Source organism: Gymnoscopelus braueri (genome assembly GCF_963280865.1).
Source record: "Gymnoscopelus braueri genome assembly, chromosome: 3".
Lineage (NCBI taxonomy): Eukaryota > Metazoa > Chordata > Actinopteri > Myctophiformes > Myctophidae > Gymnoscopelus > Gymnoscopelus braueri.
In genome coordinates, this window is record NC_137612.1 from 42040413 (window position 1) to 42067551 (window position 27139).

The 27139-nt window shown below is 43.1% G+C and overlaps 2 protein-coding genes across 3 annotated transcripts in view; both read left to right on the top strand.

Annotated features, from left to right (window-relative positions):
• LOC308082639 (DDB1- and CUL4-associated factor 1-like) overlaps positions 1-22433 on the top strand; it is a 33472-nt gene extending 11039 nt beyond the window's left edge. For both annotated transcript variants that reach the window (XM_080424519.1, XM_080424520.1), the window contains 22 exons: positions 3809-3967; positions 4186-4365; positions 4853-4962; positions 5638-5737; positions 6066-6235; positions 6672-6784; positions 7124-7200; positions 8309-8452; positions 9927-10082; positions 10469-11131; positions 11225-11502; positions 11874-12072; positions 13557-13639; positions 14074-14158; positions 15004-15237; positions 16382-16475; positions 17718-17822; positions 19872-19945; positions 20276-20365; positions 21322-21480; positions 21976-22066; positions 22221-22433. In XM_080424519.1, the coding sequence (XP_080280645.1) occupies positions 3809-3967; positions 4186-4365; positions 4853-4962; positions 5638-5737; positions 6066-6235; positions 6672-6784; positions 7124-7200; positions 8309-8452; positions 9927-10082; positions 10469-11131; positions 11225-11502; positions 11874-12072; positions 13557-13639; positions 14074-14158; positions 15004-15237; positions 16382-16475; positions 17718-17822; positions 19872-19945; positions 20276-20365; positions 21322-21480; positions 21976-22066; positions 22221-22288 (3432 nt within the window). In that variant the 3' untranslated portion in view covers positions 22289-22433. The remainder of the gene's footprint in view (positions 1-3808; positions 3968-4185; positions 4366-4852; positions 4963-5637; positions 5738-6065; positions 6236-6671; positions 6785-7123; positions 7201-8308; positions 8453-9926; positions 10083-10468; positions 11132-11224; positions 11503-11873; positions 12073-13556; positions 13640-14073; positions 14159-15003; positions 15238-16381; positions 16476-17717; positions 17823-19871; positions 19946-20275; positions 20366-21321; positions 21481-21975; positions 22067-22220) is intronic.
• On the top strand, positions 209-1294 carry LOC308082921 (phosphatidylcholine:ceramide cholinephosphotransferase 2-like; the record flags this gene model as incomplete). The annotated part of the gene is made up of 1 exon (XM_080425002.1): positions 209-1294. One exon carries the CDS (start codon positions 209-211, stop codon positions 1292-1294), a length of 1086 nt encoding a protein of 361 aa, XP_080281128.1.
• Positions 22434-27139: the final 4706 nt, after the last annotated feature.

Here is a 27139-nt window from a genome sequence, read left to right on the forward strand (position 1 = left end):
ATTACAGCTGGATCAGATTAGAACAATTGATATCCGTCTGAAACGGTACATTGTCCTGATTGGCCCGCTGATATCCTGAGGCAGTGATTGCTTGAGAGTCAATACCTCATAATTCAACCACCACCAACAACTTCATAATTGGTTAACTGATCATCTACTTACCTGGTTGACTAAGCAGTGAAAAGATTTCTTGACCAATCCTTCCTTCATGGCGGCTTCTGAACTCATCCGTGACTATGATGACATCCCTTCCCATTTGGAAGTCACCATGATGACAGCTGAGCCCCCTTCGATCCCACCCCTCCCGCATCGTCAGGTCGCCAACAGCAACTGGATGGAGGAGGTGGATACTGTCTGGTCTCCCGTGGCAACGGGCAAGGACGACTACAGCGGTGAGACTCTCCATAGTCTCCACCAAATCAGCTGTCACTGTGACGATGTTACGGTCCCGATCCCAGAGGGACACACCGACAACCCGCTGCCCAACGAGTGGTGGAAGTTCAGCATGGCCTACCTCTACGCCCTGTTTAACGTTCTCCTCACCGGGGTAATCATCACCGTGGTGCACGAGAGGGTCCCTGATAGACCCCCCCTCCCTGATAAGTTCTTTGACTACTGGGACGGAATCCCCATGGCGTTCACCATCTCTGAGGTCATCGTACTCGTACTGTGCGTACTGTGGCTCGCTCAGTGGCTGTCTTTAAAACATAAGTCTATCGTAGGTCGTAGATTTTTCTTCCTAGTCGGTACTCTGTACATGTATCGTTGCGTCACCATGTACGTTACAACTCTGCCTGTTCCCGGAAAGCACATCATCTGTGCTCCCAAATTGTTCGACAACACTACAGGGAGGTTCTGGAGGACGTTACAGTTAGTCTCAAAGGGAGGTCTGACTTTGACGTCTGACACCATGTGTGGCGACTATCTCTTCAGTGGACACACTTTGATGTTGACTCTCCTCTACCTCTTCATTAAAGAGTACTCCCCGCCGTCCATGCGTTGTTGGTGGTACCATTGGCTGTGTTGGTTGCTAAGCGCCACAGGTGTCCTCTGTGTCCTGATTAGTCACGAGCACTACAGCATCGACGTCATCGTCGGCTACTTCGTCACCAGCAGGTTGTTTTGGTGGTACCACACAATGGCCAATACACACGCACTGCGACAGGCGCCCAACAACTACCTTTCGAGGGCCTGGTGGAACCCTTTGTTCGACTTCCTGGAAAGAAACGTCCAGACAACCGTCCCTGTTGTTTTCTCCTGGGAGAAAACGACAGTCTGCCCTACAGACAAATAAACGTCTGTCCTGCAGAGAGTGTTTGATTTGATTTTCATTTGATTTTATATCTACTGTAGTAGTATAATACTACTGTATGGTAAATGGGCAATTGATTTGTTCACTCTGCTGACTATTTGATATTAAATTCAAACTTAAGTGTAGAAGAGGCTGCTGCAGGCAGTGCTAGCCTCGCGTAGCCAGACTATATCACTGCGTGGACAATGGACATGAGTCTGGTGCTTCCATGAGGAAGTTTTTTTCCCAAGGGGCGGGATCAAAACAATGGCCCTCGACGCAATTGGTTAGACCTACAACCAACTACCAATTACAGTCTCCCACATTCGAATACTGGGCCCTGATTGGTCACTCACGTCTTCTGGAGCAGGAAATGGATTCTCTATGGAGCGGTGCCAGACCCAAATCGCAGAGTGCGATTTTTTTTGCACTCGCAGATTCGTCTGGTCCCAGGCTAAGGCAGTGCAGCCATAACAAGCTCACAATGCCTTAATTGTATATAAATAAACTAGAGATTTGTCCAGAACCTCTAGAGTTCGACACCTTCGTGCCACTGCCTATGTGACATTTATGGCCATATATGGAGATCTGTGTGTGTGTCAGTCCTTGTCCCTTGGGCTACTTACATTCATGCACGTTAAGCTTCATTTAAAGGGTGTTGCTTGCCCCCCAGAAGCTTGTAGGTCTGATAGTTTTGGCGAGCGACACCGTCGTATGACGCAGTACAAAAGGTGGCACACTACCTGCACGTACACACTGGTGTCTCCCTCTATTCTATTGGGCTTTATTCCACCCCCCCTCTCTCTGTCTCTCTCTGTCTCTCTCCCTCCAATCTTAGCCAATCAGGATGGAATATGAAAAATTGGACAGATCCGTCTTGATCATATGATTATAGACATGAATACAGACATAATCGGTAGGAGTAATATAAAAAAATTGATTCGCAAAAATCGGCCCATAATAGGACCATGTGAAAAGTGTGGCGTTTCTTCCTCGGCCTAGTGGGAATGTGCGTGTAGCCAATCAGGATGGAATATGAAAAATGGGACAAATCCGTCTTGATCACATGACTATAGAGATAATGTGTACCGATTTGCGTGATGTTTAGACAAAATCTGTAGGAGTAATAAAAATCACACCCTGTGTGAAGTGGGCGGTGTCTTGCTAGCTAATCACAATACTGAATGGAGTCAACCAATCATGTACAAATAATAAATACATTTATTGAAACACTCTTTATGATGGAAGAAACCATAACTTAAAAAAAACAAATTATGTTTTTTTTTTTAAGTTATGGTTTCTTATATAGGGCTATGCACATGTGTCACGTGACACTGGCCAATCACAGTCCTGAAATCGCAGAGTGCGATTTTTTTTGCACTCGCAGATTCGTCTGGTCCCAGGCTAAGGCAGTGCAGCCATAACAAGCTCACAATGCCTTAATTGTATATAAATAAACTAGAGATTTGTCCAGAACCTCTAGAGTTCGACACCTTCGTGCCACTGCCTATGTGACATTTATGGCCATATATGGAGATCTGTGTGTGTGTCAGTCCTTGTCCCTTGGGCTACTTACATTCATGCACGTTAAGCTTCATTTAAAGGGTGTTGCTTGCCCCCCAGAAGCTTGTAGGTCTGATAGTTTTGGCGAGCGACACCGTCGTATGACGCAGTACAAAAGGTGGCACACTACCTGCACGTACACACTGGTGTCTCCCTCTATTCTATTGGGCTTTATTCCACCCCCCCTCTCTCTGTCTCTCTCTGTCTCTCTCCCTCCAATCTTAGCCAATCAGGATGGAATATGAAAAATTGGACAGATCCGTCTTGATCATATGATTATAGACATGAATACAGACATAATCGGTAGGAGTAATATAAAAAAATTGATTCGCAAAAATCGGCCCATAATAGGACCATGTGAAAAGTGTGGCGTTTCTTCCTCGGCCTAGTGGGAATGTGCGTGTAGCCAATCAGGATGGAATATGAAAAATGGGACAAATCCGTCTTGATCACATGACTATAGAGATAATGTGTACCGATTTGCGTGATGTTTAGACAAAATCTGTAGGAGTAATAAAAATCACACCCTGTGTGAAGTGGGCGGTGTCTTGCTAGCTAATCACAATACTGAATGGAGTCAACCAATCATGTACAAATAATAAATACATTTATTGAAACACTCTTTATGATGGAAGAAACCATAACTTAAAAAAAACAAATTATGTTTTTTTTTTTAAGTTATGGTTTCTTATATAGGGCTATGCACATGTGTCACGTGACACTGGCCAATCACAGTCCTGAATAGACTGTGATTGGTCAATCACGGTGCAGGGTTAGGCGGGGTACTTTTTGGCCAATCACAGCGCAGGATTTGTTGTACACATATCCAAACCTCACTTATAGGGGCGGTTTCACCGCCCAAAAAATTACAAAAAGGCTTGTGCATTCATATGACTCATGATGATTGTAATAGCAGTAATTATAGTCTGCTCTCTGTCTGTCTCTCCTCGCTAGTACCTGGCATCCCTGCTCCTCCATAAGAAGTTTGCTGCAGAGTTCATTGCACACGGAGGCGTCCAGAAGCTGTTGGAGATCCCTCGGCCGTCCATGGCAGCTACTGGTGTCTCCCTGTGTCTCTACTATCTGGCCTACAACCAGGACGCCATGGAGAGGGTATAAAGCAGTGGTTCTCAACCTCCTTAATGTCAAGGACCCCAGTTTGATATACATTAGGCCAGGGACCCCCATTTGATGCGAAGACCCAAAATATATGCTAACAAAATCCTCCGTGTTATTGTTTAAACTCGGAGACTGTACAAATGGACCATTTGGTTGGTAAAAGAATACAGCTTAAACTATAATAACCGGTGTGTGTGTGTATGTCCTTCCAGGTGTGTACTCTGGCAGACGGTGTTCTATCAGACATGGTGTCATATGCTCTGTGGTTGTTGGAGTCGTCTCACGCGTCAGGCTGCTGCCACGCCACCATGTTCTTCTCCATCTCCTTCTCCTTCAGGGCCATCCTTCAGCTGTTCGACCAGCACGACGGACTCAGACGACTGGTCAACCTGGTACAGCAACACCTCGTTTTTTTTGCTTTGCTTTGTCAGTGTAGTAGTGCACAAAACCTGAGTGTTCATTTAACACTCAGGATCTAGCGAGGGAAAGGTCTGCACAGGAAAAGTGGGCGCTCTTGTCATTTCTGCTGGTATACTGTATGAATCCACTCATCCACGATCCACTAATCAGCCACTTGGACATGAGCTTGACAGATACTGCACAGGGCCTGTAAGTGCAGTGTGAGTCCATTAATTTTTAATGTGTCTTTGAATGTGACAGATTTGGGCACCAGTGCCAGTTGTGATATTAGACAGAACCTCTACTAAAGGGAGTTTTTGGCAAACATTTTACAATACATTATGCACCAATTTCATAATGCCTTAACAAACACTAAAGAGATAAAAAATTATAGAATAAAAGACAAAATATCATTCACATGAAGACTACCACTTTGATGTTTTGATCTCTTTGACCTCTCTGTCCTTCTGACCCTTGCAGATCAGTACGCTGGAGATCCTAAACGTAGATGAGCAGGTGCCCGTACTGAGCGATGACCAGGTCTTCTCAAGCCGACAGACAGCCAAACACACCTGTATGGCCCTGCGCAGGTACTGACCACACTGCAAAATGATATGCCGTTTCCTCACTATGATTCCAAGAACTTCTTGATAAGATAAACAAAAACCAAGTCAAAACAAAGCTCAATTAAAACAAGATGGACCGTAAGTAACAAGGTGTGCAGTTTGAACCGCTCTTGTAGAAACAGGCAGAATTCAATCACTGATCAGGATTGCCCCTTATATCAACGTGTGAGAGCACAAGGGATGCTTAACCCGTTCTCTGTGGCATAACTTCATATTGCTGTTGACCATTTCCCAAAGCGTACTGTGTTTTATTTTTTCTTTCGTGGGAGCCTTTGGATTTCATTCAGTACAGTATGAAAATCAATTTGCATAGACTTAACTTGTTTGAGATTGGTAAACCAACACTAAATGTCATTGTGCTAGTGTTTACTTTTTGTTGTTATTATTGCATTTTGATACATTTTAAAGCACGGATTGATTTGAAAAGTCTATCCAGAAATTGTCGCTGGAGAAAAGATTGATTTACCAACAAAATTCTTACGTAAACAAGTCTAAAAAAAGAAATCATTCATGGAAAATGGTCTACTACTATTAAGCCTAGCCTTTATTTTTGTCTAGCTTAATGTTCTGCCGTGTGCAGCAGTGTTAGCTTTAGTTGTAGTAATATATTTTTATATTGTGAATGATTTTACTCTGCAGGTACTTTGAGGCTCACCTGGCAGTGAAAACGGAACAGGTCAAACAATCTCTCCACAGAACAGAAGGGGGCAGCACTGTACACCAGCAGCCATATTATAAGGTAGCATTGTGGATGGTCTGTGTATTACAACTTCTGCTACTACTAATAATAGTAGTATATGTATGTAGTATAGTAGTATATTATATCTGCTAGTTGTAGTACTATATCTGCTACCAATACTATATAATTTATATCAGTTATTAGGTGTAGTACTAATCAAACATTTTCATGTCAAGGACCATCGAATGAATATGTATTTGGCCAAGGACCTCCTTTTGAAAAGATTTTGTGCCAGGGACCCCATACGAGAAGATTGCTCAAGATTTGTCATTAAACCGTGATCATAGAGGTCATTAAGTGTGTGTGTGTGCGTGTTTTCTCCATCCAGCCTTGCTCGTACACCCGGGAGCAGGTGGTTGAAATGATGGAGTTCCTGATAGAGTGTGGTGCTCCTTATGTCCACTGGGAGCAGGCTGATGCCTTCTACAAGCTCTCCTGTGTTCCTCTGACACTGCAGCTCATCTCTACCGCCTGCGACTGGAGGACCTACTATGGCAGGTAACGCACACCGGGTGCAGGGAGCCGTTGTTGACAGACATACAAGACATGTTTACACAAATGCTGCTTAACCCATTATGACCGGGAAAAGCATCTGTCATTTTAGATTTTAACCATTATTTTATACTTTGGATATTCAAAAATAGCAGATATCCAAGCTCATAACGTGGCAAGAGTGCCATGATATGAGCTTGTAGATCTGCTATTTTTGAAAAATCGTGAAAATGTGTGCAAATCTTTGAATATGTATATTTTTTAAAGCAAACATTTGTAACTATGAGCTTGTATATCTGCTATTTTTTGAATAGCCAAAGAAATCTAAAAATGACACAGTCAGATGCTTTCCCGGTCTAAATGGGTTAATTAAGTTAAATTAAAACAAGGATAACATCCATTATCTTCTTTTCTCTCCTCTGTCCGTCCTTCCTCTCTGCAGGAGTGACACAGTGCGGTACGCCCTGGATATCCTGGCCATTCTGACTGTGGTTCCTAAGATCCAGATGGCACTGGTATCTCTGGATGAGACCCGCTCTCCCGACTCCACCATTGGTCCGTAAAGGAGCTGGTTTCTCACTTCTCTATCCTTCTCTTCTTTTGTTTGTTCAGATGTTCATGGTTTTTGGTTGACGTATGGCCTGGAGATTGAAGATTCAAAGTCCCACAACAGCCGGGGGTGTTTTGTTGGCTGAGAGAGTCCACTGCCCTGCAAATTGAAACCGTTCAAGCAAAATTATAAAACGCATGTCACGCACCAATCTGACGTACACTACATTTTGTAAAGTCCAGCAAATTGAGAAATGCACACTTTAACCTTCCCTGAATTGTTTGCAGCTATGAGGTAAATAAAGTTCCCTGAAGTTTGACTTCCTGGCTTGTGTGTTTGTACAGGAATGGGTATAATCCTGGGCTTGGCAGAGGGAGAGGTGTTTGCTAATGACGCTGAGATCCAGAAGTCTGCCCTGCAGGTAATCTCTCAAGAACAGATTCAGAGCTACGCTACTGAATCTGTCCAGAGCCCCGTTCAGAACGTGTGCGCATTAGCTTACAAGTGGGCGTGCCTTCAGATCAGGAAGCAGGCTGCGCTTTACCCAATCAAATGTAGTGGGCGGGATTTACTGTCTGTGCGCTCCCTTGAAGTCCCTTCCCACTCAAAACAAGCCGAAACTCATTTAATAATAGCGTCCTTGAAGCAGACAAAACCACGGAAAGATATTCACATTTTAACTTGCTCTTTCATCATAGAAACAAGTGAGCTTATAACCAAAACGATCCATGTTCTCTGGGAGAAGAGGTGTTAGTGTTCCATGTAGAAATATTGTTAGTGGGAATGAAAACATAAGCGCATCACCGGAAGTGGAACGCTGAGGGCAGACCAAAACCCCGGTTTCCTTGCACACGGGTGCTCCATTCAGCTCGGCCCAGAGCCAAGTGAAAGGGTAAAAAACAGCAGAGGGTGCTGTTTTTCCTTTTTATTTGGCGATGGGTTCCCAGATTGCCCTGCAGGTAACAAGTGATGCATAGACGCAGCTCCGGTGGTGTCCAACGTTTAAAGCAGAATTTTGTGTTGACTAAAGTTACCTATTTTGTACTCTAATTTATACTTTGACACAATTGACATTTTGAATAGACTACACATAGCCTATCAGCCATGTACAATCAACAACAGACACTCCTTATTGAAAACCTATTAAAAACAGACAGACGTATCACTGTGCACTGTATATCAAACTGTCTATCCAATCAGGGATTCAGTAGAAAGGTGGATTTACCAGACTCATTGAAATAGAGGGTTACGACACGCTTTAATCTCGCTGTGATGCGATCACGTGGTTCATGTATTGTGCATGCTCCATCAACACCCATAATAAGGATTCAGAACTATTGGTCACTCAATGGCATTGGACTTGTTCTTGTCGTTATCTTTGAGCACACCGAAACAAATACAAATTCAACTCTAAATTGGTTTTGACATTAAATGATTGAATTAAACGGTTATTTTATTTATAATGGTATCTGTTGCAAATGTATTTTTTTCACTTGATTTAATGACTTCTCTCTCCTACTCACCTTCAGGTGATTACAAACTGTGTCTGTGCTCCAGACAAGAGTCTCAACACGGTGGGTGGGTTTGCTGTGTCCCCCCAGCAGCCCCCCGCCCCTCACAACAAGGTGCTGGCCCGCATGTGGAGGCTGGTGCAGAACAACAACGGCATTAAGGTGAGTTCTGCTGCTCTTTGTGTACTATTTAAAATGCACTTGGATTTTTTTTTTCTATTTGTCTCAAATGTGTTATACCAAGTGACTGCAAAATCTTGAAATATTGTTATTTGTTCCAAAAGATTTATACCAAGTTATCCCTGCTTACATGTAGTATATATGTCACAGGGAAATTGGCATTCATTGGGAAATTGGAAAGGTATGCTCGTTTTTAGGCGCTGGGCTTCAGCGCGAGGCGGGGCTTTTCGAGACAGGGTTTTTTACGCGAGGCGCTCCTCCTCGCGAGGAGGAGGCGCGAGGCGGGGCTTTGATGCGAGGCCGGAGGAGGAGGAGGAGGAGGAGGCAGGGCTGGCTTTTGTTGTTCCCCCCACATAGCAACCAGGAAGCTACGCTAGGGGAACGCTGAACACACGTTCACACGCACACGTGATAATAGTTATTGTCCATGACGGAGGCGCGCCGACTCAGCAGAGCTTGAGGAGGCGCGCCCGAGCGCCGCCAGGCGCGAGTGCCCTCGCCGACCGGCCGATGGTCTGATAGTCGAATCAGAGCCGTCCAAGTTGTAAACCGATAGGGGGAGAATAGATCTTTTCATGGGTTACTATCCACGACACACATGTGTGTGCGTGCGTGCGCGTGTGTGTGTGTGGTGGGGGGCTCTAGTCTAGTGTGGCTTGCATTGCCCTCTAGTGTTGGTTCTACAGAATTGCCTGGGGGGTGAAAAGAGAACGTATACATGCAAATGCTCAATTTTTGTAGTTTCGTAAGCTAGTTTTTCCTAATGTAATGTGATACAGCTCTGTTTACACATCCCTTTATTCCCATGTACATTTCTTAGTTTTGATTTTTGATTGGCTTCTTTTAATATTTTCAATAATATATTTGCTTTGGCAATGTAAACATATGTTTTCTTGTTCAGATAAAGCCCCATTGAATTGAGTTCAGGAGCGCATGCTGTGTTATCATCCCAAGTAACCCTTTTTGATAAAGGAGGAAGTAGGCTTGTTGCAGTTAGCTGGTGTGATTGAGACGGTGTGCAGCAACTTTGACGACTACATCAGTCAGGTCGAATCTGTGTATTTCATGAATGCATTCAAGGAAAGTGAGAAGGTGAGATCAGCAAGGCTTGTTTCAGTACAACAGGCCCTGACCTAGGTTTGGCTGGCATCCAGTGAATTCACTAATCGCCACAACCCTAATATTATTATTGTGACATAGCTCTACAACAAACGTAGTAAATGGGCATTAAGTGGTTAAGCTTAACTACTTGAACCCCAGCATCCACATTCTGGGGGGAACATTAGCCAAAAATAGCCGATCTACAAGATCACAACACATCACGTTGTGAGCTTGTAGAGGTGCTATTTTTGGCGAAGAGATTTGTTGTTGGTGGACCAAGTGCAGATTCAAATCAGGTCCAGTTTACTAAGTCTAGACTAGAGGGTTGGAGTGGTTAATTGTGTTGTTCTGTCAGGTTCTGCTGTCGCTGTTGTCCATTAAGATGCCTATAACGGATGCAGACCGGATCCGCTCTCTGGCCTGTAAGGCTCTGGTGGGTCTGTCTCGCTGCTCAGCCATCAGGCAGATCATCAGCAAGCTGCCTCTGTTCAGCAGTGGACACATACAGCAGGTCAGTCTCTTCTCTTCAGCCATTGAATTCCATTCATTTCAGCACGGTATTATTTTTTTATTGCGAACGAAATTCAAACATCAAAGAATCTCGTAGTGAGGTTTAGGCAGCCATTTTAATGACTATGGAGAAAACGTAAACATAATGCAAAATCTGAATTAATAAAGCCATTAATTGAAAAACATAATTAGTCTTTATGTACGATATATGGCTGGAGCTGTGAATAAAACAAATGACATTGACGTCAGTATGGTCCTTCATGGCATTTTTTGCTGCCATATTTTTCACCCAGGAGATCATGTCTTCATGTTTCTGTCTTCTATAGCCCTGCAGTGGGCTGCAATAATAATGAATTATATGTAAATAGTTTTTCTTTTTCTCCCCAGCTGATGAAGGAACCGGTGTTACAGGACAAACGCTCCGAACACGTCCGTTTCTGCCGCTATGCGGCTGAGCTCACGGAGAGGGTCTCTGGCAAGCCTCTGCTCATCAGCACGGACGTGTCGCTGGCCCGCCTGCAGAGGGCCAACGTGGTGGCCCAGTCCCGCATCACCTTCCCCGAGAAGGAGCTTCTGATGCTGATCCGCAGCCACCTTTTGGCCAAAGGCCTTCATGACACGGCCAGCACACTGTCGAGAGAGGCCAACCTACCCCTCTGTCAAACCTCCTCGTCTTCATCCTGCGTCAGCCCCCCCTGCTCCTCCTCCCCGTCTGTAGTGGTGCTCCCCAGAACCCCCCGCCTCGCCCATGGGATCGCGGTCCGCGCTGCCAGTCACATCGGCTCGTCTCCCGTGTCCTCTGCCGGCGGCGCGTCCTCCTGCGCCGCCCCGCCCCGGAATCCTCCCTCCCTTCCCCACGCCCACTGCTCTTCCTCCTCCGCCATCTCGACCCCTCCTCCTGTCGCCACTACCCACCACGGACACGGCTGTGCTCCGGTCGGCCGGATCCTGTTTTCGCGGGAGCGGCTGGCTTTGACCAGTGGGGTTAGCAGCTCGGGGAAGAAGTCTTGTGTGCTGAGGGAGAAATCTGACCACGGTGCCTTTATACAGGTTGGTGAAGTTAATACCTCGTTTAGTTAGGTTTGTTTATATTTGGGCCTTTTTAAGGATGTTTTTAGACATATTGAATCTTGTCTTTATCAGAGTCCTGCCATGAAGAAACAGTTGGAGCGTCACCTGCCCTCTCCACCCGCACTGGACAGCATCATCACAGAGTACCTGAGAGAGCAGCATGCTCGCTGTCCCAACCCGGTCACCACCTGCCCCCCGTTCTCCCTCTTCACCCCTCACCGCTGCCCCGAGCCCAAGCAGAGACGACAGGCGCCCCACAGCTTCACCGCCCGGCTGGGGAGCAGGGTGCTGTACCCCAAATACGGAGGAGTGGACAGAGGCTGTCAGGATAGGCACCTCATATTTAGCAGGTAAGAGTAGTGTGTGCGTACACTCACTCACAGATAGACAGACAGACAGACTCAGATACACGCACTCTACAACCATTACTATTGCAAGACTGTATAGATCTGTATGAAGATTGAAGAGATGGATCATGTATTTATCCACACTGTTGAGAAAGCTCAAAGTGCAAGAAGTTCACTGCCTGCAGTGTTGCTGCTGTGTTTATTGTATTCTATGTGACAATAGAATATGCAAATATAACAACCCTGGTGTCTGCAAGTCCTGGCAAATAACTGAAATATCTTCCTTTACTTCTCTCCTTTCCTTCCTTCCATCCTTGCCTCATTTCCCGCTCTGACATATAATTTTTTTCTCCTCTTCTTCCCGGTCTGTCCAGGTTCCGTCCCATGTCGGTGTTCCACGAGGGAGATGGGGACGAGAGCGGTTTCACCTGCTGTGCCTTCTCAGCCCGAGAGCGTTTCCTCATGCTGGGCACGTGCACCGGCCACCTCAAACTCTACAACGTCTTCTCCGGTGAGGAGGAGTCAAACTACAGCTGTCACACCTCTGCCATCACGCACCTGGAGCCCTCCAGGGTATGGAAACTGCACAGAACAACTTCACAAACGCTTGCATTCCTGTGTGCCTCTGGCCTCCCGTCTTGCGTTGGGTCCCATCAATTGAGGCTGGGCAATTAACCGAAAAAATTTCGAAACCGATACTTAGAAGTAGGCCTGTCACAATTATTAACATAATCGCCTAATCGCAATTATTTGAAATAATCGTTTCCATGTAAAAAAAAAATCATACATTTTTAAATTTCTTGGAAAGTATAAAATCTGTCAGTAATTTCTTTGTATTTAAGTCATATCTGCCCTGTGCAATTTGTGATTATGAAGCCTAAAACGTAAATTAAAAAAACATTTAAATGCTCCAATGTTCAATGCCAAAAACACAATTAAATCGTTAATCGCAATAATTTTATGTGACAATTAATCGTCAACTTAAATTTGTAATTGTGACAACCATACTTAGAAGCAATAACTGACTTAATCTTCAGGAATTGAGAAGCAGTGTTTTTTTTTCTTATACATCAACGAATTGACATGAAAACGTTCTAATAGATTTTTTATGATAGACTAAATCGATTAGTCTGATTAACCTCTTAACCCTGAATTATACTTTGTAGTACAATGGTGGTGTGCAAAAATAGAGAAAATAGCCAATCTACAAGCTCACAACGCGTCATCAGCTTAACTCTTTCAGTGCCAAGAGTATTTTCATAAAGTACTCCCCCAGTGCCAGCAATTTGCGTTTTTTTTAATTTTGTAATTTTTCATTCAAATAAATGATCTGATTGGGGTTTTAAACCCATAATACAGTTCTACCAGTAGAGAGCAACAAATCGACACATTGATGATCTCGCTGGCTCACTCGCCCCCTCCCAAACAGGCTCACGTCATATCCGGTCATAACCGGATGTTGACATTTTTGACAATCGTTGATCGGGCTAAATTACGATGTGATACACGACTACGATGACTGATCGTCACCCAGACCAAAGAGAGTAGACGTGGACCTCTCCGTTTGTTTTTTATACCGTGTGAAAAAACGTGACTTTCCCTATTCTGGCCAAAAATGATCGCGGGAAAAAGTTTTGAACCGGAAACGGAATCTGCGTCATGAAACCAGAACCCAATGAGTCTGAAGGAGTCAGGAAGCGAAAGTGATCATGAAAAATAAACAGTATAGCGCGACCACAGTCAAAAGTAAAAACTCGGGATTTCTCGTGCTGGCACTGAGGGTACTCGGGAAAAACTCGGGATATCTCGGGGCGTGGCACTGAGAGAGTTAATAGATCTGCTGTTTTATATATTTTATAATCTGTCATTAATTATAATCAAGGCAAAAGTTTTAAATACCCCTCAGAATGCAGGCTTTAGTCATTACAGTAAATTCTAGTTTAAGTCAAAAGTATTTTAATGTGTATTTAACAGCCTACACAGCAAAATCCTGAGTGGCAGCATAGATTAATAGAGGTGCAGCAAATTAAGTGCCATAAAATATTTTTCTGTGTCAGGATGGGACCCTACTGTTGACCTCAGCCTCCTGGAGTGTGCCCCTGTCTGCTCTCTGGAGTATGGACAGTGTCTTCACCTTGAAGTAAGATGCACACATACACGCATACCGGTACATACCTCCAGTACTGCTGGTTTTCTGTCCTATGAGGACCTCTAGCACTGCTTGTTGCCTGTGCTGTTCAGTTGCCTGAACAGTAACTACATTCACCTGCTATCCCAATATTGAACTTATCCCTGTGTGATTTGCAAGGAGTGAATGCAATTTATTTATTTAGCGAGTCCTTAAGCCAAGCAGTTGCCTCCTGATCTGCTGTATGGAAGGTGACTAATCCTCCTTTTAGTCTTTGGAGAGGACAAGCTTTATTGCAATTAACTGCCTAGTAGAAGGGAAAACCAGCATTACCAGTGGGTCCCTACACACCAGGGTTGGAAAATGCTACTCTAGTGTAAAATGTAATTTCTCCAACACACCTCTCTCTGTCTCACTCTCTCTTTCTCTCTCTCTCTCTCTCTCAGACACTCGTTTGCAGATGACCACTACGTGGAGTTCAGTAAACTGTGTCAGGACAGAGTCATCGGCACTAAAGACCAAGACGCTCATGTAAATGACCTCACCTCTCTTCTGTAGCATTTTAACCCAGGGGTGTCAAATGTTTTACATCACTTGGGCTGGACTGTGCAAAATGGGACTTCATGTAGGCTGGACCAGTTGTGTATGGGCACCTCCCTTTTTTTTTCTTTGCTATTTTCATGATGTTATGATGTTTTTCTCTGCTACGTATAACTACAAGTTCAACTTTACAAATTTGTTTCAAATGAAGAAGATTGCTTAGCAGGCATTACTTTTTAGGCTACAAAAAAAGTTGTGAAGAGAGTAAAAAACAAAAAAATACGTTTTCCATTAACAAACCATTTGGAATCAAACATTAGCGATCACAAATGTACAACAAATAAAGCTAACAAATTGTAAATATAAGCTGCAATGTAAATGTAAGCTGCACAAATTGCACCTTAAGATAGCGAGTAGAAGCGAACACAGTCCTCAATCCTTTAAACTACGTCGGGTACAAGGAGTAACAAAACAAAAGGACCACCAGCACTTACAGGTCTATCATCTTCGACTGTATTTATTGAGGCTTTAAGCCATCGAGCAACAGTGGGTGGATACCGTCTGTTGTTTCCTGTACACAAGCTGCCAGGGCAGCAGGCTACAGACAGCCGTAGGGAGAGATCTCGGCATGAGAGCGGCTGCTGTACAGATATATAATAAAGGGTTGTGAATAAAAAAAGAAATATCTTCCCAAAATCAACCAGTAGGCCTGATCGGACCACCAGTTTGACACCCCTGGTCCCAACTGTTCTCTAATGTCTCATCTATTTCCCTTTATTTCATTCATTTTCATTCATTAATTCTCTCTTCTATCATTGCTCTCTCTCTCTCTGTAGATCTACGACATCCACACGGGTCAGAAAATGCTGACCCTGAGTGACCCGGCGCTGGCCAACAACTACAAAAGGAACTGTGCGACCTTCCACCCCATGGACGACCTGGTGCTCAACGACGGGGTGATGTGGGACGTGAGGGCGTCGCGCGCAGTCCACAAGTTTGACAAGTTCAACATGAACATCAGCGGCGTGTTCCACCCCAACGGACTGGAGGTCATCGTCAACACAGAGATTGTATCCTTAAAACCGGGGGGGGGTTCATGACCTTAACTTGTCTGTACTTTTCTCCCGCTCCCACTGCACTTCTGTCTGGGGAGTGTCCCTGCTGACTGAACGGAGCCAACACCAGACAGTTAGGCAAGGAGAAATGACACTAGCGATTTTTATCATCTTAATAAGTCGGCTTAAACCAACTGTACAGTACAATGTTGGTGTGTACCTAAGAGATTTGCTAAGGAATCGATATTTTATATACACAGGCTATTAAGTAAAAAGAAAAGAATCATGGTTTTAACACATTCCACGCCAGAGTTTAATATCATAATGTACTCACCAGTGCCAGTGTTTTATTGTTGTTTTTTAGTTTTTTTCACGTCGCCACAGACAAAGTTAAATCCGTTAAAACCGCGCGTTCAATTGTTTGTAAACACACAGGCGATCCGTCTAAGTCGACCAGTGAAAACCGCATCGAAATCCGAGCCGCCATCTTGTAGTTACAACGGTTTATGTTAAACAGCGATCAGCGACGAGAAAAACTACAACCGAGAAAATGGCGTTTTAGTGTCAGCTTTAGAATGGAAGCGGATGGGATCCGGAATTTCCGGATCCCGGATAATTCCGTTTCCGGTGGTGCTACAATGAAATGTGGCGTATCGAACGAGGCCTACAATGCAATGTGAACCTGTGAGTGAAAAAAAAGTTTCAGTTGAAGTAGATCTACACCAGTTGGCGTAGATCTACGCGACTGGCACGTGGCGGCTTTAAATAGGTTTGCGTAGATCTACGCGATTGGCAGTCAATGTGTTAATGCGGCCACCACCAGTGTCTTCTGTCACAGACCGGAGAACACATTTCTGCCTCTGGAGTGGGAGGATGAATGGGGGAAGAGGGGGCTGTGATTGACTGTACGATAATGCAATAGCTTAACACTAGCTTAAAATTTCAGCACACTAGCTTAAAATTTCAGCTTTTACCACTTTTGAAGCTACTTTTATTGCTCTCTGCGTGAAACGCTCGTTTACGTAGACATTGCATTGAAACCTGAAGTTGATCCTTAGCGCTGAAGCCGTGAATGGGCAGTACACTTCATTTGAACTGCTTTGAAAATCATGCCGTCTCCCTGGTATTCGTGTCATGCTCCTTGACAGCAGTGTTTCAGTGGGACCTGCGGACATTCCATCTCCTCCACACTGTCCCAGCTCTAGACCAGTGTAGAGTGGTGTTCAACAGCAACGCTACCATCATGTATGGAGGTATGGACCCCTGTGTGTTCATTTGTTTGTTTATTTATACAGATCCACATTAGCTGACGCCGTAACATCAGTCTTTCTGGGGTCCAAGACATTAATATACATAACAATAGAAAAATATTACAATCATAGTGTATCACAAAAAAAAAGTATCTTACAAAAGTAATGTATCGCATAAAAAGAGATACAACAGATTTTTTTTTTAAAGTAGCACTATCAGTCAGGTATGTAAGAAATATGTTATTGAGTTTTGAGTTTACAGTTTATGAAGTCCCAAGTTTCCTTTTAAAACAGGCTTTTTGTTGTGTTGCGAATATCACTTGGAAGACTATTCCATGGTACAATTGACTTATAAAATACATCTCTCTTCATGGAATTGGACTTAGGTAGAGGTAAAGTTATCAGTCCACCTCTCGCCCCACGAGTGGAATATGTTTGAGTAGTAAGTTATATTATTATAAAAGTCTGGGTGTTAATAACTATGAAAATATTTAAGTAAACTAGCAGAAAGTCTTTCTTTGACACTTGGCCAAGTAAGACGTTCATGCATGTCTTCCACATTTGTTCTATATGAACAACCCAGAACTTGTGCGTTCATTTGTACCTGGAGAGTAGTGTGACCCGTACACTGCATGTCCATTATTTTTTACACTCTCAGGGTTAGATTAACACTCAGTAAATACACTAGTATTTCCTTCTACACCAAATCTCTTCACGGAAAAAAGACGATCTACAAGCTTACAATGTGTCGTCGTGTGACTTGTAGATCTTCTATTTTTGCCAAGTGTTAACCTCAGAATAAGGACACTAGGGTTGATAAAATATTGATAAATCAGTTGAGTTTTTTCAACGTAAAGAGGCAGAATTGCGGGGCCAAAACGTGAATGGCCACTGGCTCCTGGAGCTGTGGGAATACGACTGCAGTGAAGTTGGTTTCGCGTTGGATAGTCATTCAGTTGGATATTTGCAAATGTTAGGGACTGTCAATAAATTACAAATAGCAATGACGGTCCCTACCATTTGTGAATATCCAACGTGAAACCAACTTCACTGCGATAGGAAGAGGTGCATATTTTCCGCACAGTCTATCCTGTTAACAAAATCCCCATTTTAAGAAACGGTAGGCCTACCTATATTTAAGCCATAATCCTAGTTTGTTTTGCTATTTTATTTAGCCTGTTATAGCCGATTATAGCACAATTTCTTTGTCTCCCTCTCTCTATCTACTGTATCTCTCTCTCTCAGCCATGCTGCAGGCTGATGAGGAAGATGACCCTATGGACCAGCAGATGAAGAGTCCATTCGGTTCGTCCTTCAGAACCTTTGATGCCACTGACTACAAACCAATCAGTAGGTTCCTCATCCTCTTCCTAACGTGCCATTGCAACATAATACAACATTCAATAACTGACAATGGCCGCGTTTCCCAAAGAGATTCGCAGAGATGCTGCGTAGAGATCCTGCGCAGGTTGTACGACGGGTCTTACGTGCGTCCACACAGGCTGCGCAGTACCATAGCAGCCACGTAGATTTCAGGTCATGCGTAGCCTGCGCAGCTTGCGTACGAGCCTGGGACCCGGCGAAACCTACGCTCTACCCTCATTAGTAGCAGCTGGTTGTGCCCAACGTGCTATCGGTTCCCACGTCCACGGCGTTACGTGTCTGCTAAAACTACATTCGGGAGACAGAATGGCGTATCCTACTCTCCTCCTACTCCTGGGAGAGGCGTAGCCCTGAGTGCTGTCCTACGCAGCAGTTTGTAACGAGCGCCCTGGGGCGCTCGTAACACCCATCGTAGCGAAATAGATCTATGAAAAGACCGACCGACCACACACGCACACACACAGACACACACACACACACACACACACACACATATAATTTATATATATATATATATATATACACACACACACACACACACACACTAGGCGGGCGGCTGCGCTGCTTCTAGCCCTGGTTCAGAGCGTTAGTGGGTACAGCCACACATGTCCGTAAAGCGTCCGTCAAGTTGCCGTACGGACGCCGGAAGTCCCATCCACTCCCATGTTAAGTGTAAAACCGGAAGTACCGTTCCGTTTTTTTTTTTACATGGGAGTGGATGGGACTTCCGGCGTCTGTACGGCAACTTGACGGACGCTTTACGGACATGTGTGGCTGTACCCAGAGAGTTCACTAACGCTCTGAACCTGCTTCGTCCTCTATGCATGAACCCGAAGTTTACAAATTGTACTCTCACGGATGATCCGATCGTCTGATAAAAATATTAAGCATATGCCAAGTTAACTAAAGGTATATAAATGATGCTGAGCTAAACATGTTTCCTTAATTTTTTTTTTTTTCTTAAGTTTTATAGTTAAACGTTATGATGAAAGTCCCCAGTTCCTCTCACAAAGTGACAGCTGTTGCGCTCGCCATGTTTATGAATGGTTAAAAAATCTTTTGAAACTAGCAGATCTACAAGCTCACAACGCTTCACAAGCTTGTAGATCTGCTATTTTCAAAAGATTTTAATACATATTAAATTTGGGAAATGGGACATTCTGCATTCCTTTACTTTTGGTATTTTAAATATATTTAATTTACTTGCATAATGGGGACACTTTAGTGTTTTATTTACCTTGCAGATGTCACCTCACCGCTGTAATTTAATTCATAAATATATTATTCAAAAGTTGTATTTGGAGTGGACTGCTTCAGGACATCTGACAGTTGGCTCTGGTATTTTTATGATCCATTTCACTTTCGCAAAGGGTGTTTAAACTGCTGTGTAGCGTAGGACAGCACTACGTAGTTCATGTAGGCTTTACGTAGGCTTCGTCCAGGAGGTCTTTACGTGCATGCTGTCTCGCGAATGTAGTTTTAGCACACACGTAACGAGAACCTACGACGATGGTATCTCCTGAAGCCAGTTTAGATGGCACGTAGGGCACACACAGCTGCTACTAACGAAGATAGTGCGTGGCAGGGTTGCTACTGCGCAGGTGCGTGGAGGCTCTTACGCAGCTTCTAGGCTACGCATGAGCTCAAATTCGTTTGGGAAACCCGGCCAATAGCACTTTCAAGAGCAAATCCTAGGTTAAAAAAACTGAATTGAACTTGTGAAATGTAAAATGATAAAGCAGTATCTTTTTATTATATCATCATATATCAGAAAAAGCTGAACAGAAAAGGCATACCCTCAATTTAGCAAAAACAAACAAAGTCTCACTTGAGGTGCAAAGCTTTTGCCAGTGAAGTTAATGAGATAAACGGCACTGGAAACTCAGTCGAATAAAAAAAGTAGTCCATTAGACATAGTGAATGCACAATTCATCTGAGTATCTCATGTTATAAATGAACTAATGATGATGAATTAACCTGTTGGTTTGGCTGATGTGATTGTGTTGTGTTTTGCAGCCACAGTGGATGTGAAGAGAAACATCTTTGACCTGTGTACTGACACCAGAGACTGCTACCTGGCTGTTATAGAGGTACGTATGCAGAACAAGGATATCAAACACTCTCACCATACGCGTAACTTTTGTTATCTTCTTTTTTTTTTACCTTTATTTTACCAGATAGTCTCACAGAGATCGGAAATCTCTTTTACAAGAAATATCTGTGCTGTTTGCATTTCTGTCTAATAAACTATTCAATCAATCAAAAAACCTGGCCAAGATAGCAGACATAATACAACACAAAAATATCAATAATAAACTGTCACTGTCTTGCAAATTAAGCAAATGTATATTATGCCAAGTAGTTTTGTTACAAAACATTTTTTCTGCATCGTTATCTCACTCGTGTGTGTTTGTGTGTAGAACCAGGATGCAGTGAGTCTGGACACGGTGTGTCGTCTATATGAGGTGGGACGCCAGAAGCTGGCTGAGGAGGGAGATGATGATGACCAGGTGAACCACACACGCAGTCACGCACACACACCCTCCTTTCTAGTACCTTGCCGTAAACTTTCCCAAGCTGAGTATTGTGATGCCTCTATAACTAGCACATATAGTAGCACCACCTCCTTCGGTACTGTCCCAGACATCCATGCAATGTTGAAAAGACGTGTCAGCCTCCCAATACTCAAAGTCTTCAGCATTTCCTATTAATATTGAACCAATGAAAAGTATTAACTCTTTCAGTGCCAAGAGTATTTTCATAAAGTACTCCCCCAGTGCCAGCAATTTGCGTTTTTTTGTTGTTGTAATTTTTCATTCAAATAAATGATCTGATTGGGTTTTTAAACCCATAATACAGTTCTACCAGTAGAGAGCAACAAATCGACACATTGATGACCTCGCTGGCTCACTCGCCCCCTCCCAAACAGGCTCACGTCATATCCGGTCATAACCGGATGTTGACATTTTCGACAATCGTTGATCGGGCTAAATTACGATGCGATACACGACTACGATGACTGATCGTCACCCAGACCAAAGAGAGTAGACGTGGACCTCTCCGTTCGCTTTTTATACCGTGTGAAAAACCGTGACTTTCCTTATTCTGGCCGAAAATCACCGGAGAAAAACAACGTGACCCGGAAATGAATTATTTTTTTTACATCCGGCTCCGGGTGAGTCTGAAGGAGTCAGGAAGCGAAAGTGATCATGAAAAATAAACAGAATAGCGCGACCACAGTCAAAAGTAAAAACTCGGGATTTCTCGTGCTGGCACGGAGGGTACTCGGGAAAAACTCGGGATATCTCGGGGCGTGGCACTGAGAGAGTTAACAAGAGCTTTCAAAGAAATAGCTACATTTGATTAATCATAACACAGGTTCTTTTTTCCATTTCCTGAAAAGTAAAATACATACAAGGTTTCCACCAGTACAGCGCTGATAATGTCCGTCATGCTTGTCTTGAAGGAGGATGACCAAGATGATGAGGACTCGTCTGACTCGGAGGATGACGACGATGACGATGATGATGATGACATGGACACGGACCCTCTCACCTTGGTGCTCGGCTCCGACAACCCAGATGATGACAACGCTGAGAGGCCGGGAACACCTACAGCCGAAGAGGTGAATTGAATATTTTTATTGGCATAATTTAAAAGTATACAATGTCACCCTTTAATCCAGGAATTCTCAAACTTTCATGTGAAGGACCCCCAAAACAATTTTTGGGCCACGGACCCAGATTTGTGGTGTTAAAATCTTTCAAAAATATTCAAAATCTTTCAAATTCTTTCAAGATATTTTTTAAATAGCACATCTACAAGCTCACAACGTGTAGCATCGAGACGTGTGTGCTTGTAGATGTGCCATTTTCATATAGCCGATGTATGTAGGGTTAAAGTGGTTTAAAAATGTTATTACTAATATAGCATATGAGAACCTCTGCTTTAATCCATGCATGAAATGCAGCTAAAATGTTTTTTTTACATCTTGGAGCACTATTCTATTTTTTAAAGCCCAGCAGGCAAAGATCAGAGATTCTTTCCTAAAACAATCTCAACAAATGTAACGTTTAATTTTGCTGTACTTCACATTTTCGACCATGAACATTCTCCCCAGGTGGCCCGTCTCCTTGCCAACAACAGCGATGATGATGACGACGACGATGATAGAGGTGACGACTCTGATGAAGAATTCAACCTCAGTGACTGTAAGTAACACTGTCTGAACTCATGACGATGACAAACACATTGTGCTGTCAAGTGACTGGCAAGATTTTAAATTGTACTGTAAATTGTGTAAAAATAACTGTACTGAAGGTGTATTTTGTGCGTGTGTGTGCGTGTGTGTTTGCTACCTTGCAGCGATTTCCTCAGACAGCAGCTCGAGTGATACTGACATGGAGGCACTTCTTCGTTCCCTCGTTGGCTGAACAACTCGGCACTTCTCCTCTTAACTATCCGGGGGAGCCCTAACGAAAATTAATTATTTTGCCCTTTCTTTTGCTTTTGCTTTTGCTTTTTCTTCTTTCCTTTTTATATATGTACAGTATGTATAAAATAAATGTTTTAACTGGACAGGTTTTTGTTAAGATAGATTTCCGTAGTCTTCTCCAAAACCCTGGCCTGGAAATGAGTTGAATGAAAAGACATTTGTAATATTGTACAGAATGGACAGACAATCTAGAAATGGAGGTTTGGTTGCAAAGATGGAGGACATCTGGCAGTGACACTGTTTCACAGACTCTCCACTCACACAGAGTGCAACCTCCTCAATTATGAGTTCAATCACGTTTTGCTATGCAGGTAAAAAGGTGCTTACCCAGTAAAATTCTGTGTTAAAAGTTTTGTTCACCCCCAAAAGGACTTGTTTCCTATCATTTACTCAGATTTTTTTTGTTGTCGCATTCCTGATCCAATATTCCAATATTTAATTAATTGAAGTAAATAAGAGGCCAAGGGAAACTTTATTATTTTTATAAACTCGAAAACAACTCTCACGGTGTAATCCAGCCACGACTACTGCTGTCCAGGTTATAAGTGAATGTTTAAAATATACCGTAGTATTGTTACGATTTGCCTCCTATAATCTACTTAAATTCATAAAGTATTGGAACATCAAATCTGGAATGCAACGAAAACACACAAAAAAATCTCCATGAATTCAAGGCTAAATTCAAGGTAAATGATACAAATAATTTTTAAACATTTAACCGAGTGAAGAGTATTTTACTGTGTGGGTTCCTTTTTAGTTTTGTTTTGTGTTGGGGTTTGCCGTATTACTGTCACACTGCAGGGCAGTGGTTCTCAAAGTGGGGTTCAGAGACCCTCAGGGTTCCTTGAGGGGGGGTTCCAAATGGACCCTACAGGTCTGTAACTCATGAGTTTATGGGGGTCCTTGAAATTAAAAGGTTTGAGAACCAGTGCTGTAGGGGAAGCTTGCATCTGCCTGGCTCAGTTCACCATGGTAAATCTAACCAACCGAGACCTCACAGTGAAATCTTCAAGTGTTAATTTGTAACTCAGAGTGTGGAAATGTAACCAAATGGACCCACGTACAGTACACACACACTCAGAGTTAGGTTTTGCTGTGTATTAAGGTAACTTGATGAAACTGCAAACAAGGCAACTTGTCCTGCATGGCTACATGAAACATTTGGCGAACTTGGGGCTGCTACAGAATTAGGAAAGCATTTCTTGGGTGTGTTTGGCAAACCATACAGTACATTTAAACTAGTGGTTCTAAAGTTTTTTTCATGTCAAGGACCCCCAAATTAATATGCATTTAGCCACGGACCACCAATCCGAAAAGACAGATTTGTGTTGAAATGTTTCAAAGATATTCCGAAATGTTTACATTCTGTTAGATTTTTGTTTGATAACAGCCGGTATACAAGCTCGCAACAAGCTTGTAGATATGTGTTGCTGTATTAAGTAATTTAGCTGAGGACCCCCTGCAACCCCCCCAAGGACAGGGAGAGAAGAGGTCCGTGCTGTGACAGTGTTTATGCACGGGGTGGTGGTGTAGAGTACCCCCCCCCCCCCCCCCCCCCAAGAAACTACCCTAAACAATTAATTTTGATGCCCGCTTTTTCAGATTATTATTTTTTTCCTTCTGTGAATTTAATTTATTTGAGTGTATTATTTTATTAGGCGGAGATCGATTAATTTCAAGACTGGGAATGGGGAGTGTGTGAACACATGAAGCGTCAAACACTGGTACATGAGTCTTTTTTTATTTTTCTAAATCTGATGTCAAGGATCATTATCTCTCCTGGCTGCGGCCGTCCTCGTTAAGTGAATTTTAACAGGTGACTCCTGTCAGCAGTGAGGTCTGTTTGCAGTCGACATTTCACCATCGTAACGTCACTGTTTTCCAGTGAATTTCCCTTGAGGGGACTCCGCTGACGCACACAACACACACACACACACAACGCACACCACCAGAAAAGCTCGTAGCCTCGTGAGGAGCAAGTACACTAAAAAGCAGTGATTCCCAACTGGTGGGCCGGGGTCCACTGGGCCGCGAGGGTATGGTAAGTGGGGCCCCAAGTAATTGGCAAAACACTACCATTTTCATGTTAATATAACATTATGAAAAATGTGTTTTGATTGATCGATTTTCATTGTGATACCCATAAATAAGAACTTACCCCATTAAGACCTGAAGAAGCATCTTTTTCATTTGAGCTAAAAAGCATTACTTTACACTTTGGCTATTCAAAAATAGCAGATATACAAGCTCATAGCACGGCACCGAGTGCCACGCTATGAGCTTGTAGATCTGCTATTTTTGATAAATCGAGAAAATGTGTGCAAATTAATATATTTATATTCATTATATTACATACATATTTTGAGATGGGGGTCCGCAGCCAAACGCATATCATTTTGGGGGTCCTTGACATGAAAAGGTTTGAGCACCACTGATATAGAAACATAGGTTTTTCAGAATACTGTTGGGACTTAGAAGACATTTTGTAGAAATCGGCTTCAGGTCTTAATGGGGTAAAGTAGCTATATTTGCCGCAAACACATTTTGAAGTGGGCCCTGATCCAGAAAAGGTTGGGGAACCACTGCACCAAAGCACTGATACTCAACTGCCTGACAAATGTTTTTTTTACTGGATGCAAATGCAATGTCAATCAGCAGTAACTCTGAAACAGGGAACAATATTATCTCAAGGTTGTTACAGTTATTGAGTATACTATTTTGTCACACTTACGGTATGGGTGCGATTGTTTTGTTGACATGACAGACCCTCATCAATTTGTTTTGCTATGTGACTTATAAATTAAGATAACTCGCCAGTGAATGTTGGGAAATGGCAGCCATGGCTTTTTTCAGTCTGTTGACCAATCTCAGGTCATGTACATATACTGTATGCCTCAGGTTCCCATTCACAGAAATGACCTTGTAAAATTGTTTAACATTGAATTATCATAAGATACAAGGGTTGAAGTGATTTCATGTGACATCAGTGTTCTTCTGAGCTATGGAATAAACAGATTTATGATGGCTTGTATAATTCTGTGCCTAAATATTTTCTAAATGATTTGTACAGCTTTAAGGTGCTCTCTTTACTTTAAAGCAACTTATTTCCTTGTGACTTGACGGATCAATAAGTGGATTTGTTGTCTCCGCCAGGCCGGAGACGATGTATGTTTTCACCCTTGTCCGTGTGCGTGTGTGTCTGTCTGTCCGTCTGTCAACAGCTAATCTCCGGAACCAAATGGGCCTGTTAGTGCCACCATGAGGCCGATGTTTTGCTACTACAGATTTCGCCAGAACCTTGGTTACCTCATACAATCTGGTACACATTATCTCTCTCTGTAGTCAAGTGATTGACTAGTCATTCTGATTTTGGCTTCCGAAGTTAACGGGAGTGGCCCGTTTTGCACAAAATGCCACAAATCATGAACACGGCGCCTGAATGCTGTGAACCTTTGCACGCACATTTGGTACAACAGCCCACTTCACGTTTTGGCCTATAACTCTTGAACCGTTGGTCATACAATCAACACTTTTTTTTCATGGATTCCTTGGATCTTCACTCTACAGGACCCCAGGCATTTATGGCAGGTTACATTTTCCATCATTTTGTTTTCTTCAAAACACTTTTTGCTACTACTTCTACAGATGTTGTCCAAAACACTCACAAATCGGTACACATTATCTCTGGGGACTGGGGTCATGTGATCAAGATGTATGAGTCTGCTTTTTCATATCCCATTCCAATTGGCTATGACTGCCATCCAAAATTTGCGAACCCTGGGTAGGCATCCCAGTGACCTGTGCTCACTCTTATAGTATGTACATGTGGTCAAGAAGCGAAGCTCTGTCTCCACCACTCCTTGACTGCAGTCATAAGACCTGGTATTTAAGATGCTCAAAATAGGGCCCATTGTATTTTATGTATTTAAAAGCCAAATACAAATTTAAAAACACAAAAGTATGTGAAATACGTATTTCAAATACTGCCTCTCTCCCAACTCCTCATCTTTGATTTGCTGGATTAAGTTTGAGAAAATGCCACTTTACTCTCCTAGCATGTCAATCAAAACGATCAAAAAGAAAAATGTTCCCCAGGCGGGTTTTCACCCGTTTCTCTCACTCAAACACTCATACTTTTAGTCCGACCCCCTCTCAGAACCTGGTAGGTTGACTACAGTTGATTGACACCTGGCACCCTAATGACATTGTGTCCATGAGCTTGGTGTAAGTGGAAGTATAAAGAACTAGAAAAAGTGCTCCTCGGAGCACAGGTCTCCGCCAGGTCAGGTAGGTTATTGTGGCCTCCTGGTGGCACTATAATAGGCCAAAGTGAAAAGGGTGCCATTTCTTCTTAGGACTTGCAAGGCAATCGGACACTGCATTCATGATTTGAGGCATTTTGTTAAAAAAAAAATTTGTTGCTAAATTAGACCTGCTGGTGGCGCTGTAACAGGCCAATGTTAAAAGGGTGGCATTTGCTCCTCAACATAGTGTGAATGTGTGTGCAAAGTTTGACCGCAATCGGATGCTTTTCATTCATGATTTGCGGCATTTTGTTCAAAACAAGCCACTACTGCGAACTTTAGATGTCAAACTTAGCCAATCAGGATGGAATATGAAAAATCAAACACATCTGTCTTGATCACATGACTATATAGATCATGTGTACCGATTTGCGTATAATTTGGATAAAATCGGAAGGAGTAATATAAAAAAATGTGTTTTACATAAGTCTGCCTCCTGGTGGCGCTATAAAAGGCAGATGTGAAAAATGCAGGGCAAAGGTTTT